We start from the raw sequence: 17,992 nt of genomic DNA, 5'->3' as shown, positions 1-17,992 counted from the left end.
CCTCAAAAATACTGAAGGATTTTGTTTAGACTGCAGGTCTAGAATTTTCAAGTTAGGAAATCCTAACTTTTGGTGTTGTCTTGGCAATCTAAATCTAGCTACTTCTCTCTGTCAGTTATCTTGCACAGACTCTGCTCAATTTCTTGTGTGTTTTTTGTTTTTTAATCTGCTGCTGCTCATCCTTGTCCTTTGTAAATGTTATCTTATTCAGCAATCAGGATGGATATGTGCAGCAGAAGTGTTACAATGTTAGCTGGGAAAACTACATGGTTTCTCTTATTTTTGATCGCTTAATTCTCTAGTACAAACAGCATTGGTTTTGTGTAGCCTCTTAATTTTATGTTCCAAAAAAGGCATTTAAAAAATTTGCTTGTTAGCTAGTGTCAATATTTACATTATTTAAAAATGCTGTGTAACTACAATATTGTAGCCATATACTTGGAGGGAAATAGAATGTGATATGAAATATTTAATCTACAGTATTTTAAAAGTATACACTGAGATACAGTGTAATCTGCTTTATTAAAATGCCATTCCTGAAGTACTGCTCTGTTAAATGGAGTCTGGCATTAAAAGCATATAAATATTTGCTTTCATCTTTAGTTTCTCTTTCTGCAAACATGGCATGTTTGTTATGTCTGAAATTAAGAAAACATTTGAAATGCAATACTTATATAGAAAGCAAAGAATAAGTAGAAAAGCCCCACTTATATTAGAAGTAGGAACACTGTATGTTGTTCCATGAGGTTTGTTGCATCATTAATGTTAAAAGAGAATTATAAGATTGTTTTGAGAATAAGGTAGTAGCCTTACTGAGAGCAAAAATTGCTGAGACTCTTACAAAACATTTTCAGCTCTTCTGACAGATCAGCATTTATGTGCCCCACCTTAACTGATTTCTTTATGTTGATCTTTGGTTTTATTAGGAGAAATACTGTTCCTGGTAGTAAGCTGGATTTCTGTTACTGTGTCTCAAGGCAAAACCAGTATTTTCTTTTGGTTTGTGATTTACCCAATTGAGCTATCTTGAACTTTCTTACCAAGTAATTAAATGTAGTCTTGTTATCTTAATACAGGAATATTGATTGTCTCTGAAAGGAAGTATGGACCAGAAAAATAATAAACAGAAAGTGTTGAAATGCAGTAGGAGGGGAAAGGAATATTAACAAAGCCTTCAAGACAGTGTTAGTCTGCATTCACAGATCATGCTTGTTATTCATTTATGTAGCTTGTGGATTTCTTTTGGGGATTTTTTTAAAACGTTTTTTAGGGTACTCTGGGTGTTTTTTTTTTTTTTTTTATAAGTTCAAAAAGTTTTCAAGGTGGGGGTAAAGAACAAGAAATGTGGCTTAAAATTCAGCATAAAAAAAGCTATTGAAAAATACTGCTGGGCCCAGCATTGCAAAGAACTTGGAAGCTGAATAAATCCAGACCAATGGCTATTAGCTCTTTAGCCTTGAATATACATGTATTTATAATTTACAGAATGGTGTGAAAATGCTTATTGTAATTGCAGGGGAGCATGATGTAGGTACAGCCGTGTGACTGTACCTAATACTTGGATCACAGAATCACCTGAGGGGAATGCCAGAAATCTTCACCTGCTGAGGTTTCTTGTCTTGTCACATTGCTTGACTTTGACTTTCTGTTACATGTAGAAACTACTCCTGATGTCATCCTGATCTCTTTGCTTAAATAAAAAAATAATTTTCCCTAAATTAAAAAAGCTACTGTGGTGTTCGCTAGTTTTGCCTCAGCAGTATTTAAAAAAAGTAAAGGTAACTTTAGAGCATTATTTTGAAGCTAGTTCATCTTGACACTGGTTGGCTTATTAAATAAAGATTAATTAATGTGTTCAAAGAAGTGTAACTTATTTAGTAAATTGTAAAAGTAGATTTTGAGTAAAAATACTTTTTTTTTCTTTTGTTTATTTTACGTGTACAAGGCCAAGAAGCTTAAAGCAAATTAATATGTTACCTCTGTAAGGCATTTCATTACTATTCTATGTGCTTTCTAAGGGGCTTGGTCCACAGTGATTATATATGTGATATTGCAGTTATGAAAACCAAGACTTATGTGATTTTGTTTTTCAGAACTTCACCAGTTATGTGAACTTCTATTCAGGTTTTTTTTTGTGCCAAGTAGAGTATGTTGTGATTTGTGCCATAGCAAAACATCTAAAGAATGCATTGTCTGAAGAGCTGTGTCCTGGCAGTTTTTTTATTCAATGATCAAGTTACAGAGTGGACAAAAAATTAGAAGATAAATACTGAGCTTTCCTTTTATTACAGATCAAAATGTGATTTTTGTTTAATACATCTGATATGAATTTAGCCCTTTGATATTAGATACCAAAATACCATGTGTGGTCATTATATATGTATAGGAACTTGCAGAGGTATATGTGCACATACAGTTTTTCTGAGAAGATATTTTTCCAGTGTGACAGAGTGGGAGGTTTTCATTGTTTGAGATGGGTTTGGTTTTGGTTTTTTATTTTATTTATTGTTTTGGGTTTTTTTCCTTATCCAGAGTTTTGGAATATGACCAACTCTAGTTGCTAGAGCAGGAAGAAGATAACAGAATTAACTGAAATAGCAGTGTTTTCTTACCTCTTCAGTTCACTGTTTTACTTTTCCTGTCCAAGCAAAATTTTACAAGCTGCTTGCTCAAATAGAAAAATAGGGGGTTCACAGTCATGTAAGGAAAACAAAGTGCTTCCTACATATGCATTCAAAATTATTTAAATACTAGTAAATGTTGAATAATGAATAGGAACCTGGAGAGGCTTTCAGGCTCCAGAAGATATATCAGTAGATTAAATACATACTGTTAGACTTCAACTTAGGAGAGGCAAATTCAGTCGCTAGATTTCTAAAACATAACAGTCCAAAAGGAATAAAACCTGCAAAGTAGTTCTAATTAAGAAAGTGTATTTGTTGCATGTGGATTCTGCAGACTTGTGTTGCAAAAGTTTAAATGAAATATTTTCCAGTCTTTCTAGGATTTGATATGCACTCTGTTAGGCACCTTACTTCTGCTTAGTATTAAAGGAATGTTATCCTTTTTCAAGAGGAAATAAAGACATGCAGATGGATTTTGATTTTTACATAGTTATTCATTTGCCTGTGTTGTCTTTCAAGTTGGTCAGAGCAGTTTGAGGCGTTTTTTATTTTTAAGTTAATAAGTCATATAGTAAGTTTCATCTTTTATTGAAGAATAGGGTAACAAAATTGTGGGTTTTCTCTGTTTAAAAAAAAAAGTGCATTGAAAGGCAAGTTTTACAATTTCATAAGTAGCTGATGCCACAGATTTCCATGAAAAGAGTAGAGAGAGTTTCATCTGTCCAGGTGGGCATCCTGGTCTTCAAAAACTGAAGTTTGTGGCTATGGAGCCAGGAGGAATAGTTGGTAAGGCTCCAGAATTAATTTCAATTCCCCAAATAAATTCTTCCTAACTTTTTATTCTACTTTTATGCTAATTGTCTTCCAGTAAGTGTCATTGGAATTACTATAATTATCTGTAGAGAAGTCCTGTATCTTTTCTTTTTCTTACAAGTCTGAGTACATTTTGTGGAACTTTGCTGAACAAGGATTGAAAATTCAAGTGTTCTGGAAACCCAGTTTACTTTGTTGCAACTTGTTCAATAAATTTTTTTAGCATTTTGTTCTGACAGGTTTTTAAACATATCTGCTATCTTTGTGTGGGCAAAGAAGGATATTTTATCTGCTCTGTAAAGTGGAACACAGTTTGATTGTTGATGGGTGTTAGCATAGGTCAAGAGAAGCTGATATGTTAGTGATACTGAATGAAATTTTACAGGCTGTAATACAGTTTTCCTGTGTTGTGTGTACCCTTAGTAGTGCTATGCTGAATAAAGGACAATGCAAAATAACAAACTGATAAAACTGGAGACTCAGGACAGGTATGGTAATTAAAATACTAGGGTTCATTCATGTTCAAAAATTGTTTAATTTTAATGGATATATGATCTTCCTTTGGTTGTTTGATTAATACAGATTTTCATATTGAGTTCCTTGTGCTTGATCTACTATAGTAATGTTGTCAAAATCACATACTTGCTCAAGAAAACGTTCTCTCCAGTTTGTATGTCAAAAACTTAAGAATATTGAGGTAAAATAATACCTGTGGAATTAAAAAGCATCTATGGTCTGTGCAGTGGTTAGTAAAGATAGATAAAAGAGTGGCTGATTATCTCTTATTGGCTTTCTGAAGTTAAACTGCCACACCGTTGGTTACCAAAAATACTGGTTTCACTTTTCCCTGTAACCAGTTGCCATATTGCCACAGTGAAATGTAACTGAAACTGGGAGAGGAAGTCACGAGTCAAAGAAGACAGCTGTGAGATTTGCAATATGTTAAAAGCACATATCTTACATTGACAAAATTTCTTTTATGCATTTCTGTAAAAGGTGAGGAAGCAAGGACTGAGTAACACACTCAGCTCACTGAATCCATTGACCAGTGCATTAAATGTCATCCTTTACAGGGCAGATTATCCATCCAGTGTCTCCATGTGAGGAGACTGTCGGTGCTGTTTCAAGGGTTTGGTTCAAAAGGGACCCTTGCCTGTTTAAAGTCAAGCAGGGAATTGTATGATATCCTCATTTGTAGTGCACTTTAGTGTTTTACAGGGCTGGGGCAAGGAAGTAATTCTGGCTCACTCAGTTGGCTGTGGCACAATTAAAACGGTTCTGAAAAATGTTTTTGTCACCTGTGTAGTTTTGGCCTGTAGTTCTGAATCAACAAAACCAAGAATCACTATGACTGCTGATGCTAAAACATCAAGAGGCTGCAGTGGTCATCAGCTTGAAATCTAACGTTCCTTTTATGAGACCAGCTAGATAGCAGCAGTCACTGAATATCATTGGAACAGTCATCTTTTAAAGAATTTTTAAATTCCTCTATCAATGTACTTTGTTTTAAATAACTGCTAAGTTGGGGGAAAATAATGGATTTTTTTCTCCCAGTAGTTGATATGCTTGACTTGCCTTTAGCAAATAATACAGAAAGCTGGGGTTTTTTGATGTGCTTATACTGGAAAAAATGCTAGTGTGAACAGATTGCTTAGCAAAAGAAGCCTTTGCTGAGGTGTTTTCTGTAGTTCTGGGAGGCGCCCCAAGTTCTCTAAGCCTTGCCTCTGAATTGGGGATTTATCAGTGTACTGACTGTAGCAATTAATCCTGTCATATCCAAGTCAGATCCTGGATTGTGAAATGATGATGTTTTTAAAGAGCTCTACCTTACCTAGCCCAAATACATGCCTTTTTTTATTCTTCAGGGTTTTTTTATTACATCTTTGATGAGGGGGAGAAAAAAAAAGGGAAGTAGAATGTATGGAAAATTCATTTAAGTGGTGGGAGCTTCAAAATCAGTACCCAGTCTGTGCATCTTACAGGGTTCTACAGCAATGCTGTCTCATTTCCCCAAAATAGTTTTATTGCCCATCAAAATTTAAGGTGCTTGGGACAGTAAAAGTGCCTGGAAGTATCAGACTAGGCAAAAGGATGGTTGAAGAGCTGTGGTCTAGGTAGTGGGTAATTAGAGTCTAACAGCAGATGTAACAACCTGCTAGCACTAAGTTCATAGTGTAGAGGCTGTGTAGATACCTGCCACGAGAAGAGTTTCAGAGCTCTGTATTTTGACAAGAATATATAGCTGCTACCCATGTGTTGTTGAAATGAAATACTTGGTTTAATTTAGAGATGAGCAGTTTCCAACTACTTTTAAAGTAGTCTCTGCACTCCAGATTACCTTCTGTCTATTTATATTTTGAAAATTGGAAAGGGTCTTCTGTGAACATCTTTCTTGAGCTTCTTTTAACACTCTGCTATTATAATTATATATGAATAGAATGGTTTGTTATGTGAATTGGCAAATGTACTTTAAGCTGTAGTTAAAGGTGTTTGCTTAGTCTTGCCACATCTGATGGGCATGAAGCCAAGGCACCTTTCTTCATGTTATGATTCTCTGATCTTTCCAAATAGCTGTGTATTTGGCTGTGCTTTTTTTGACTTGGTTCAGTAGGTTTTACCGTTTCCAAGAGATTTGTGAAAGCAATTATTTGACTTTGATTGCATTCTATAATTAATTGTAATTATGTTGTTTGAAGTTTACTAGGGTCACATCTGTTCTGCATTGAGTAAATAAATCTTTGTGGAGCCTGTGTCTGCCTTCCAGTGAAAGATGTACAAGACAGTCTGAAGTCCATCTGCAGACCTAAGCTTTAAATTAAGCTAGAATTTTTCAAGAATGCCTAACTAGCTTAGTTATTAAGTAAAAAAAAAGGCCTTGAGAAGCCAAAGGACACAATGGCACTGTATTTTAAAGAAAATCTGGGTTTGCTCTGCCTTTACCTGCTGATGACTGAAAACTTTAGCTGTAGCACTGAATAGACCTATTGCACCCTATCTTCTACACAGTTCAAAAAAACCCCAGGGATAGATGACCTTTGAAGTTGAAGTACACTCACTTGTATGTTAGCCTGAAAAATATTTAGTTTTCCCAGATATTCTTAAAAAACCATTTTACCCAAAGCTTACTTCTAACTTTACATTTTCTTTAGGTATTTTGACTGCTTAACTTTTATCACTTACCTGCAAAACTGCTTTCTTCCTAATACAAAAAGGAGAAAAGTAGAAAAACATTAGTATGTATATACAATTGTGATTCTTGTTTAAATGTCTCATGGTGCTGCTCTACAAATCAGATACTTCTTGAGTTAATAGGTGCTTGGTATAGTAAAAAATTTTGCAGAATATGCAAAAAACCCTGTGCTATCAATTGTGCCGTTTTGCTGTGGATAGTAGTAACATTCTGAGTGAAGAATTAACAGATTTCTTTTGTCATTGTCAATGTTTCTGTAACTGTTTTACATCCAGCTCTCTTTCCAGCTCACCCCTGCCCCCAGATGTTGGAAGCATCCCTTGCAATGCAGGGGATTGCTAGCTGGGGGCATCATGTATTTATTTTACAAGGGCTGCCACTGGTTACAAATACCATTAACATAGAAAGACAAAATATTTTCACTCTGTAACTATTAGCTTTTTCTAACTTCTGTTTTGCTGTAATTTCAAGCTATTGTAGGCACAAACACCTGAAGACTTGTTTCAGATAAGCTTTCTTTTCAATGTGTTTTCGGAAGCCACTGTCATGTTTGAGACTTGGTCGTCTAACATGTCATTATTTGAAAAATAGGAATCAGTATTGTTGTGTGTGATGTTCATAAAGCACTTTTCTTGAGTATTTGTAAAAAAGTATATGCATATACTTTTTTTGTTAAAAAGCAACTTCAGAGAAAATACTGATTAATTTTGATGAAAATATTATGTTAACTGTTTACATTGTCCTCACATCTTCTCTGTTTGGTTATTTTCTTGTATGTGTGGGCTAAAATAACAATTGTTCCTGTGTTTTATATTTTTTGTTTGGCTTATTTGTCAGAAATTTAATATTAACAGAGTAATACAAGGCTTTCATTGCATGTTTTTATGGAAGGAGTTTGAAGATCTATTGTCTGTAAAATAAACTACTAATCTTTCTGTAGATGGCAACAAATGATCTGATGATTTTCATAGTGATTTGGAGCTTTTTATCTGATTTCATTTTCAATAGGAAAATCAACTGTACATTCTCACCCCTAATCTGGGATTGCTCTTCCAATAATGGTTACAAAAAAATTGATTCCCTTTAGCTTTATAAAGTATGTTAATGTATTTGGTAGAACCTGCAGTGTCAGGCAGCTGTACTTGGTTGTAATTTACTGCTCAGAAATAATTGTATTGGAAGGGATCTTACTGAAAGAAGTTAGTAACATAGTGATTACTTCTGCTTTTACAGTATACATTCATATATATATATATATGTCTGATGTTTATCTTCCATAGATAAATATGTTTTATGCTCTGCTGTGAAAAATACAATATCAGTTTTTCCATGTTTTAGATTAAATAAGATTATGAATCAGGTGGCCATTCAGCGAAAGAAGCATTTTGTTGAACGAGTGCACAGTTACTGGTTGCTTAAAAGACTGTCTAGGAATGGTGTTCCACTCTTGAGAAGGCTGCAGTCCAGTTTACAGTCACAAAGAAACACACAACAGGTATGTGACATACTTTTTATTTCTAAGAAGAAATTGGAAATTTTCTCTTTTATTGAGTTAAAAATAAACTAGGAAGCCTAGCACAAAGTAAAAACTTCTTTTTACTCAGGACTGAATAAATTCTTTACCCTATTTTGAAGTGATATTACCTTTTTTGGGAATTGGGAATTATCTAATACTTTTTAATATGTGAGACGTAAAAAAAATTGTGCGGCTTTTTCTTTTGTTTTGCTTAAATGTTTCACAAAAATGCTGTCATCACAAGTATCATAATGCCATTATTCTTTGATAAGTGTTGTAGTTTTTTGGAACCCATTAATAAGTGTACTGTCAGATAAAAAAATAAAAGTTATTTTAAATTCATCAAAAGATGCAAAGCAGATGTCTTATTTGACGCTTGACAAAAATGTGGATTATAACAGGGTAAAGGGTTAGACAGCTAGTTTACAGTTTTCAAATTCAGATCTGTATTTGCCCACCTGTTTGGTCATAACAAAATGGAAGTTATTGATGAAGTTCAGACCTGTTTCAGCTTCTGGTTTTGCTTTTGACACAGTTAAGTGGGATTGTAGACAACCGTAAGTTTAGTTGTACACTCCTATGAATAAGTTGCTGAAAAACATCAAAACACCAACTCCAGGTGGTCTGTTTTGGTTTCAAGTTACTGGATAGCTTCAAAAATAGTGAAAACTTCTGAATTGTGTGGGTCCTTGCATGTAGACTTTGAAATGCTATGAAGCATTGTGATGTGGAAACTTTTACTGCATCCGAGTTACCTTTTTTAATGGAATGGAACGTGTAGGTGGGTGTGTTCTTTCCATTCTCCTGGCACTTGACTTCCTGTAAATAGCTTCTAAAATGGAAGAATTAATTTTATAATAATTTACTCGTATTAAATTGAATTTTTTCCCCCTCTGAAGTGGAACGGTTATTTTTGTTAGAATTGTATTTCTGTTTGCTGATTTTGTAGTCATAAAAAATACTGTGGTCAACACTGCTTCCTAATTACTTGATCTGTCATGTTTGTGTGCGTGTTTATTTTTTTAGCTTTTCTTGTGGAAAAACTAATTAATAATTTCCAGAATAATTGAGATTGGAAAGGTCTTCTGGAGGTGATCTGATACAATGCCACTGCTAAAGCAGGGCCACTGAGAGCAGGCTGTCCAGCACCATGTCCAGCTGGCTTTTGAGTTATCGCCAAGGGTGGAAACTCCACAACCTCTCTGGGCAGCTGTGTCAGTGCTTGGTCACGAAAGCACTGACAAGCTTTTCTGAAAAAAACAGGAGTCTTCAGATGTCTGTTCTTACTTTGTGCCCATTGCCTCTTGTGTTGTCACTGGGCACCACTGAAGGGAGCCTGGCTCCATCCCCTTGCCTCCTCCCTTCAGGTATTTATTATTTATGTGTACTGGTGAGATTTCTGCCCCTGAGCCTTTTCTCCTCCAGGCTAAACAGTTCCAGCTCTCTCAGCCTTTCCTCATAGCTGAGATTGTCAAATTCCAGCTACATGGACTCCTTTTAGGTGAACTTTAAATATAAATCAACCACTTGTTTATCTTGTTTTCATTGTTTCTATATCACTCTGTTTTGAAGTTTGATTAATTTTTACTTCTGCATGAGAGGTTCTGAAGAGTGATACCTGGCAGTGTACCTAATTAGTGTTACCTAATAATAGTTGAAATTAATTTATTCAGACAATAAAATTCTTTTAAAATGAGCATAAGTCCTTATAAAATACTAAAGGCAGGCACAGGAGTGTGGTGCTATTGTGGCAGTACAGAACTAGACCATTGTTAGTGTCCAAAAAATTACACAAGCCCATTTTCTTCTGGGATGGCATGATAAGGGTACAACATTACTATAAATAATTACTATCACAATAAAAGTATTATTGTAATTGATGTTTGATTAAAATAAAAGTGGCCTTGTTATGAGCATTTTAAAATTCAGTTGCCTGTTTATACTTCAGTACAAACAGTAGTTCTTTATTTTCTTTTCTAATTTGAGAATGATTCTTAAATAAGAAAATAATATATTTAAATAAATTGGAAGCTGTTTATATTGGTCTGTTGAAAAGTTTGTTCTTCTGAAAAGTAAAATCTAGTTTCAAGGTGAGCTGAGTATTAAATGAGTCTGTTGATGAAAAATAGGTAGTTAGTGCTTTTCATTGAGTAGCAAGTGTCCTGTGTATGACATTGTGTCTTTTCCAGAGCACTTTCAATAGCTGTTTATTAAAGCAGTCATAACTGCAAGGCAATTAATGTATTTTGTTACTCCCAAATATAAACAAATTTGTAACCAAGACAATAAACAGCACTGGCATAGATGTTGTGAGAACATCTTAGAAATTTTTAGATAGACATGATTATATTTTCATTTCAGTCCAGACGAGAAAATTCTTTTCTCTGACCCCTTATGTGAGGGGTCAGAATATCAAGAAACCTACATAGATTTTTCAGTTAAGCAAATATAAACAGTGGTGTAATAAGATTCAGGGTTTTTTTAAAATTGTTATTTAAAAGAAGTGTTATAATGACGAACCAAAACCCTGAAAATGGTTTCAGGATGTATGGTGGAAAGTAGTTTTGATCCCTCTCTGTTAGGTTACTAGAACAAATTTGGCAAAGGGAGAGGTCTTCATGATCTAGACTTACTTCCTAATAGATGTATTTCAGAGTTCAGTTATGGTATGGTTTTGAAGATCTAAGAGTTCTAAACCAGGCTAAAAGACCGGGACTGCCTCACCATTTGCAGGAGCAAGGAATGCTGTAAGAGAATGGTTTGTGCTCTCACTTCTCTCTCCACCTAGAGAAATTAAGGAAAGGTATTTGAGTACTCTAATACTACTTATACCCTCATTATTTTAGTTTTTTTCCCTGAACTTTCAGAACACTTGAATGAAAATGAAGCATGAAATATAAGTGTAGAAGCTTGCTGCTGCTGTAGTGATGTCAGTTTAAAGCCACTGTGAGAAGAAATAAAAGAGAAGGTGCTGATGACTTAAGATCACACCTGCACTGAAGATTTCATTAAGAACACAAGTTGCAGCCACTAAATGGTTTTGTCTGATTGCCATACAAGTCCAGCAGAGCATGCTAATAAAACTAATTGTATTGCTCAAGGTCCAGTTTCATCCTTGTCATTCTACTTTTGCTTGTATCATATTAAGTTACAGTCTCTCTGAGGAGTGAGGCTGTTCTCACACATTCACACCCAGCATAAGGGGGGCTATGGTGCTACATTGCTGACAGTGTTCCTGCTGGTGTGGAGACTCTGGTAGCATACTAATGGTGAGATGAGTTCTCAGCTGCTGCATGTTCTTTGTGTAGACTTAAAAATGTTTTCCTTTTCCTTCAGTATTAACAAATAGGTAATAGTCTAGTTAATACTTAATACTTATTCTACTTAATACATAATATTAGGTAATATTTCTAGGTAATACTATGTTCAGCAAGAACTAAGTCCATTGGAAAATCATAGACTCACAGAATGGTTTGGAGTGGAAGGGTCCCTAAAGATCATCTAGTTCCCACCCGGCTGCCATGGGCAGGGACAGCTTCCACTAGACCAAGTTACTCAATGCTCCACCCAACCTGACCTTGAACACCGTCAGGGATGGGGCATTAACAGCTTCTCTGGGCAATCTGTTCCAGTGTCTCACCACCCTCACAGTCAAGAATTTATTCCTAATATCTAATCTAAATTTCCCTTCTTTCAGTCATAACTCTTTGCTCCTTGTCCTGTCAGTACAGTTCCTGATGAAGAATCCCTCTCCAAACGAGAATTTCTTTATAAATTTTTCTTGTGTCATCAGCCAAATGAAACTTGGTGGTTGTCAGGACAGTTGTAAAAAGAAGGAAGAAGAAGAATTTTCCTACCAGAAAGCTCTATGTCAGAAAGCTAACAAATTTGAAAGAAACCCTTTATATTTTAAGTTTTTACTGGTTGGTTGTTGGAAACCAGTGCATTGTGCTCTCTTCAACTTTCACTGACCTTTTAATCTAATTAAGGTATTTGTTGTATGTCAGAAAATAAATAGGTTAGGGCAAAGGAGAGTTATTTAGCTATTAAGCTGTAAACTGTCTGCCAGCATTACTTTGCATAGAAGTGTCAAAAAATTGGAGGTTTGCTATTAATCTCCAAACCAGAGTGCCATTCAGAAAGGTAGTGTATGTGTGCAGAAAAAAAAAGAGAGGCAGGATGCTTTTGATATTTTGGGTCACATCTGCAGATGTGCCTATTAGAGAGAATGAAATTAGTAAAACAACTGATTCAGGTAAAATATTTTTATCTTATTTGAGTGCAACTGCACCTTGAGGTTTAGCCAAGTACTTAAGTGTCTGATAAACAATCCTAAGGCCTGCTGTAACATTATTTTTTGTTGCTCTATTTAAGTTTCCTGACCCACCCTAGAATTAGTACACTTTGTTGACTTAGCTTTCATCAGGCTGGGTTCTCCAATTTCTTAAATTATGCAGTTAAATAGAGCAAAAAGCAGGCTTTGAGTATTTGCAGGCAAAGGGATGACAAGCTTGCTACTTCTGGCAGTTTAATTTTGGTTCTGACAAACAGGAAAACCGAAAAAATTGTACAACTGAGAGTTGGGTTGCATGTCCACACATGAGGTTTATACTCAGAGATGAAGGGGTTTAGGAGAGTAGTGTTTAGTGGCAGTGTAGACTTCCTATTTCAGTGAGTCTCCTCAGAATTTTAAGGAATTGAAAATTACTGAAAATACTAATGCTATTAACTGTCAAAATGTACTTTGAACTATTCTGACCCCAGCAGTTAAATTATTGTGTCTGTGTAAAGATTTAACTCTTTAAAAGAAATTACAACTGTTGTAATAGTCATTGGGAAAGGGAACTAGAAGTTTCTAGCTCCAGTTTTTAGGTTGTTTTTTATTTTTTGGGTTTTTTTTTTTCTTAATGAAAAGAGGAACAAACTGTTATTTCCAGATTGGTATATTCTAGTGCAGAAATAGTTGATATTTTAAGTATTTTCAACTTCAGTGAAGTCAGAGATTTGAATAAAACTAAGTTTTACATTTACAAGTACATGAAGCAATAAAATACAATGCAGATGATAGAATTATAGCACTGGCAAATCTATTAGATAATGTTTTTAAACTTCCAGTTTTTGTAATTCTGTTTTTAGAGCCAACTATCTGAAAAATGGCACAAACTTCCTTTAGAAGACCTATGGTACTTCTAAATCATTCTTCTCTTAAGGAATTAATGACTTTTGGTGTAATCATTTGTAATGTTGTTTGATGTGTATTCCTCTGTCTTCTATATATAAAAGCTGATGGAATTTACTGGTTTTGTTTTAGGTTTTAGAGCACCCTCCTAGATGACTTAACAAGTATATATTTCATTATGCTAGTTATGGCCAAGCATGCAAAGTTTTGTATATCTCTCAGATATGCTTTTATAAAATACTAGTTTTTCAAATGTAATAATTTTCCAAAGCAGATGTTTCTTTTGTGTAATTGGTACTAATTAATATTAGGAATTCAGTTTCTTTATGGCCTCATTTTTGATGAATTAGCAATACCATTGGAATCCTGGAAGTAGTATTCTAGTATCCTTCTTTTTCCTTATGAAAAATAGTAAAGGCAAACAAACACTCTGGGTTTTGTATGTACTAATCAATCTAAATACTACAAGTGTTTAGACATTACTTACTCTGAAAAATGTGTAGATTAAATTCTTTCATCGATTTTCCAAAAGGGTGTATTGCTGAATTATTCATCTGCAATACCATTTGAAGTTACTATATTATCTAATAAACAGCTTTTCATTTCCTGTCCTTACAAGCCATAATTATTTTGTTTTGTTACAAGTGTGTCCTAGTTCTGCTGGGTGTGAGGGAGGTGGACTGTGTTGACCACATGAGTAATTTGTTTCTGCCAGGCTGGAACTTCTGAAGAAACTGGTGTTCACCTGGTTTGGATTTTAAAGTGAAAATCCTGTATTATATTTTGCAGCCTGTTGTATTTCTCGGTTGCTGTTTGTTGTGTTGCTTTTTCTGATGTCAATAGCCATTGTCATAGGATTGATTTCTAGTTTAGATTTTATTTTCAATTAGACCCTCAAGGAACTCTGGAAGATACCCTGACCACAGGTTTTCTGTTGTTGCAGCATGAAGCTTATGAGCAAGTGCCATAACTTGCTCACAGCAGATTCTCCTTTCATGTGCATATGTTTTGTAGTTGTATAGAACTATCTTATAGAAAGAGATATGCATTTTTCTTTTCATGAAAATCTTTTGATTCTTTTCTTAGAGAGAAGATGATGAAGAAATGCAAGCCTTAAAAGAAAAATTGAAGTACTGGCAAAGGCTGCGCCATGATCTTGAAAGAGCACGTTTATTGATAGAACTGATACGTAAGCGTGAGAAATTAAAAAGAGAACAGGTAAATACAGCACCTTTATTTTGGTGAAGCTTTTCTGAAGGAAAGATAATTTAAGTATTGTCACAATTTTTTCAGTAGGAGGACAGCTGTATTTTAATCCTTACATAGAGTCAAGTAACATGTACATCCATGTGCACTCAAACTATTTAAAATATATAAAATTTTCATAGAATGGCTTGGGTTGAAAGGAAGGATTAAGGATTGTGCAGTCCAACCCCTCTTCAATAAACAGGGAGATCTTCAACTAGATCAGGTTGTTCAAAGCCCTGTACAATCTAACATATTCTTTTTCCAGGAATAAGGCATCTACCACCTCTCTGGGCAACCTGTTGTTCCAGTGCTTCACCCTCATTGTAAAAAAATTCTTCCTTGTATGTAGTCTGAATCTACCCTCTTTTAGTTTAAAACTATTACCCCTTGTCCTGTCCCTATAGGCCTTACTAATCAGTTTGTCCCCACCTTACTTATAGACCTCCTTTATAAGTCTGGGAGGCTGCAATCAAGTCTCACTTGGGCCCTCTCCTTTCCAGCATGAGCAACCCCATTTCCCTCAGTCTTTCTTCAGAAGAGAGCTCCATTCTGATCATGTGTGTGGCCCTCCTCTGCACTCACTCCAACAGCTTTATGCCTTATGATGGGGGCTGCAGAGCTGGATGCAGCAGTCCAGCTGGGGCCAAACGAGAGCAGAGTGGTGGGACAGAATCACCTTCCTTGACCTGCTGGCCACCCTTCTTTTGATCCAGCCCTGGATGCAGCTGGCTTTCTGGGATTGCAAGCATACTCTGCTTGCTCATACTGAGGTTTTCATCCACCAGTACTCTCAGATTCTTGACAGGGCTGGAGCTATTCATCCCTCAGCTGGTACTGATACCTGGGGTTGCCACAACTGGAATTCGACCTTGTTGAACCCTGTGAGATTCCCATGGGGCCCACTTCTTGAGTTTGTCTGTGTCTGGATGGGATCCTGTTCTTCAGGTGTGTCAACTGCACTATTCATCTTGGTGTCATCTGCAGATTTGTTGAGGATGCACTTGATCCTTTGGTCTCGTGTCATTGTTGAAAATACTAACTGCTGCTGGTCTTAGTACAGACCTGAGGGACACCACTCATTACTGATCTCCATCCAGAGTCCAAGCCATTGATCACTGCTCTCTGAATGCAGCCATCCAGCCAGTTCCCCACCTGTGGAGCAGTCCACCCATTGATTCCATCTCTCTTCAGTTTAGAAAGAAGGATGTTTTTGAGGACCATGTCAGAGGCCTTAGAGAAGTCCAGATAGACAACATCTTCCATTGTCTTCTTAAAAGAGTTAATCCATCATAGAAGGCCACTAGGTTGGTTAGACCCCTGGGTTAGTTAGGCAGGACTTGCCCTTTGTAAGGCTGTGCTGCCTGTCCTGAATCATCTCCTTGTGTGCCCCACTTGGAAGCTTTGCCTTGTGAAGTTATTCATAATGCGCTCTTGCAGTCTCCTACAACTTGTTGTGCTACTTTTCCAGATGTCAGAATGGTTGAGTCCTCAGCAGGACAGGAGCCTGCAAAAGCAGTGCCTGTCTGTAGCTGGAGCAAGAAGGCTTTGTCAATAGGCTTCCCTAGATCTGAAATAAATACCAACCACAGGGTTTCTTCTCTCACCTTGGTGCTTAAGCTTTCAACCTGCTCCTGGCTTTCCTTGAGACAACTCCTCACAGTATATTCATTTCTCAGTGTAGAAGGCAACCCCAGTGCCCCTTGGTATGCTCTTGGCCTTCTGACCGACTTCTGACCATCCATAGTCACACTTCAGTCATGGGATTCATCCCACCAAATTTCAGTAATGGAAAATTAGAGTGTAGCTCTCTACCAGCACTGTGACCTCCAGCTCCTTCTGTTTGTTGCCCTTGCTGTGTGCATTGATATAGAGCAAGTATTTAAGAAGACATTCTCTTAGACTTGGAAAAATGATTGGTTTCCGAAGAACTGTAGAAGATTTGATCTATTCAGGTTTTCTCAATACATGTCCATATACTTAGTAGCACTTCTATCCTTCTGTCACAAAAAAAGCAAAAATAAAAGCTGCATCTGAAGTCCTACAGCATTCTACAGTTAACATTTCCAGGAGGAGAGATTTGAGGAAGTGATAATGCAGAAAGATAAAAGCTTACATGAAAACTGTGAACGCAAAATGTTTGCACTTAGGAGTTTTTAATGGTCCCTGTTTGTAAAAACACAATTTCAATTTTACTTTTGCAAACTGAACATTCATTGCAAGCTACTATAATTTGTCCTTCTGGAGTGCTTTCTGGAATTCTTTGCATCATTCTTGTGTATTCATGTATCACTTGCTTTACATATGTATTTATATATGTGTACTTTACATATGCATCTTTGCTTATACTTTATTTACATGTATGTGTTATATATGTGTGCACACACCTTTAATCTTTCTTTAAGAATTTACTTTAGCTATAGCAAGACTGTTTCATTGTTGATAACTCTTAAAACAGCTTAAAATTAAGCTGTTTTAAGAGTTATCAACTCTTAAAATTAAGAGGAATTGAAATAGTGTCAAAAATAAAAAAATTCGTAAGAATATTGAAGTATTTGAAGATGTTGATTCTGGTTTTTGAAATAATTTTCTTGGAATTTATTGTCTTTCCAATTACTTTTTAATTTAGTCTTTTGTAACCTGTAAATCAGATTCTCTGTTTAAACTTTAAACATAGCAGTACAACTGAAATTTAATTTGAAACATTACCTTTAAATTCTTACTGTTTTCACATTGTTGGTGAATTGTGAAGCTGTTACTATGTAGCATCTTTTAAAAAGACACATTTAAAAGTGGAACAAAATTCTTACATATAAAATACAAATTTGAGTTCTGGGAAGCTGGAGTTGAAGGAAGGAGAATGATTTTTTAAATTATTTTTTCCTTACAAAATCATGATGATATTAAAAGTAGTACTGAACTAATTTACTTAAATGTATTTGTATTTTATATCTTATCTAAAATACTACACTATTACTGCTAAACAACTTGAATCCAGTATGTTAAGGGAAAATGCTCAGTTGGATAACTGTTACTTCTTTAGGTCAAGCTGGAGCAGGTCACTATGGAGCTTCAGCTCATTCCATTCACTGTACTGCTGCGATCGGTTCTGGACCAGCTGCAGGAAAAGGATTCTGCTCGTATATTTGCTCAGCCTGTGAACCTTAAAGAGGTATGTTTGCAGCTGTGTTTCCTAGTGTTTACATGTGCCTTGGTGGCACTTAAGTACAGGAAACAAGTCATTACATACAGAGGTAGAAGCAGTGTTAACTTTTAATCTTTATTCTGATAATTAACATTATGAGTTATGGTCTGCTATGAAAGCCTTTTTATGCTCATGTAGCAAAATAATTTCTGGGAAATACTTGTATGGAAATACCCCATTCTTGTATAGAAATTTGGGTACATACTGGTACTTTTCAGTA

At 35.6% G+C, this 17,992-nt stretch overlaps 1 protein-coding gene across 9 annotated transcripts in view; it reads left to right on the top strand.

The window, feature by feature from the left end:
• BRD1 (bromodomain containing 1) overlaps nt 1-17,992 on the top strand; it is a 70,134-nt gene that overhangs the window by 19,217 nt on the left and 32,925 nt on the right. For all 9 annotated transcript variants that reach the window (XM_059471578.1, XM_059471579.1, XM_059471581.1 and 6 more), the window contains 3 exons: nt 7,966-8,122; nt 14,409-14,540; nt 17,611-17,739. In XM_059471578.1, coding sequence (XP_059327561.1) covers nt 7,966-8,122; nt 14,409-14,540; nt 17,611-17,739 — 418 coding nt within the window. The remainder of the gene's footprint in view (nt 1-7,965; nt 8,123-14,408; nt 14,541-17,610; nt 17,740-17,992) is intronic.

The sequence above is a fragment of the Ammospiza nelsoni genome, chromosome 5 (assembly GCF_027579445.1).
Source record: "Ammospiza nelsoni isolate bAmmNel1 chromosome 5, bAmmNel1.pri, whole genome shotgun sequence".
In the NCBI taxonomy this organism is placed as follows: Eukaryota; Metazoa; Chordata; class Aves; order Passeriformes; family Passerellidae; genus Ammospiza; species Ammospiza nelsoni.
Note: the sequence above shows the minus strand (reverse complement) of the source record. Positions and strands in the feature narration are given on the sequence as shown.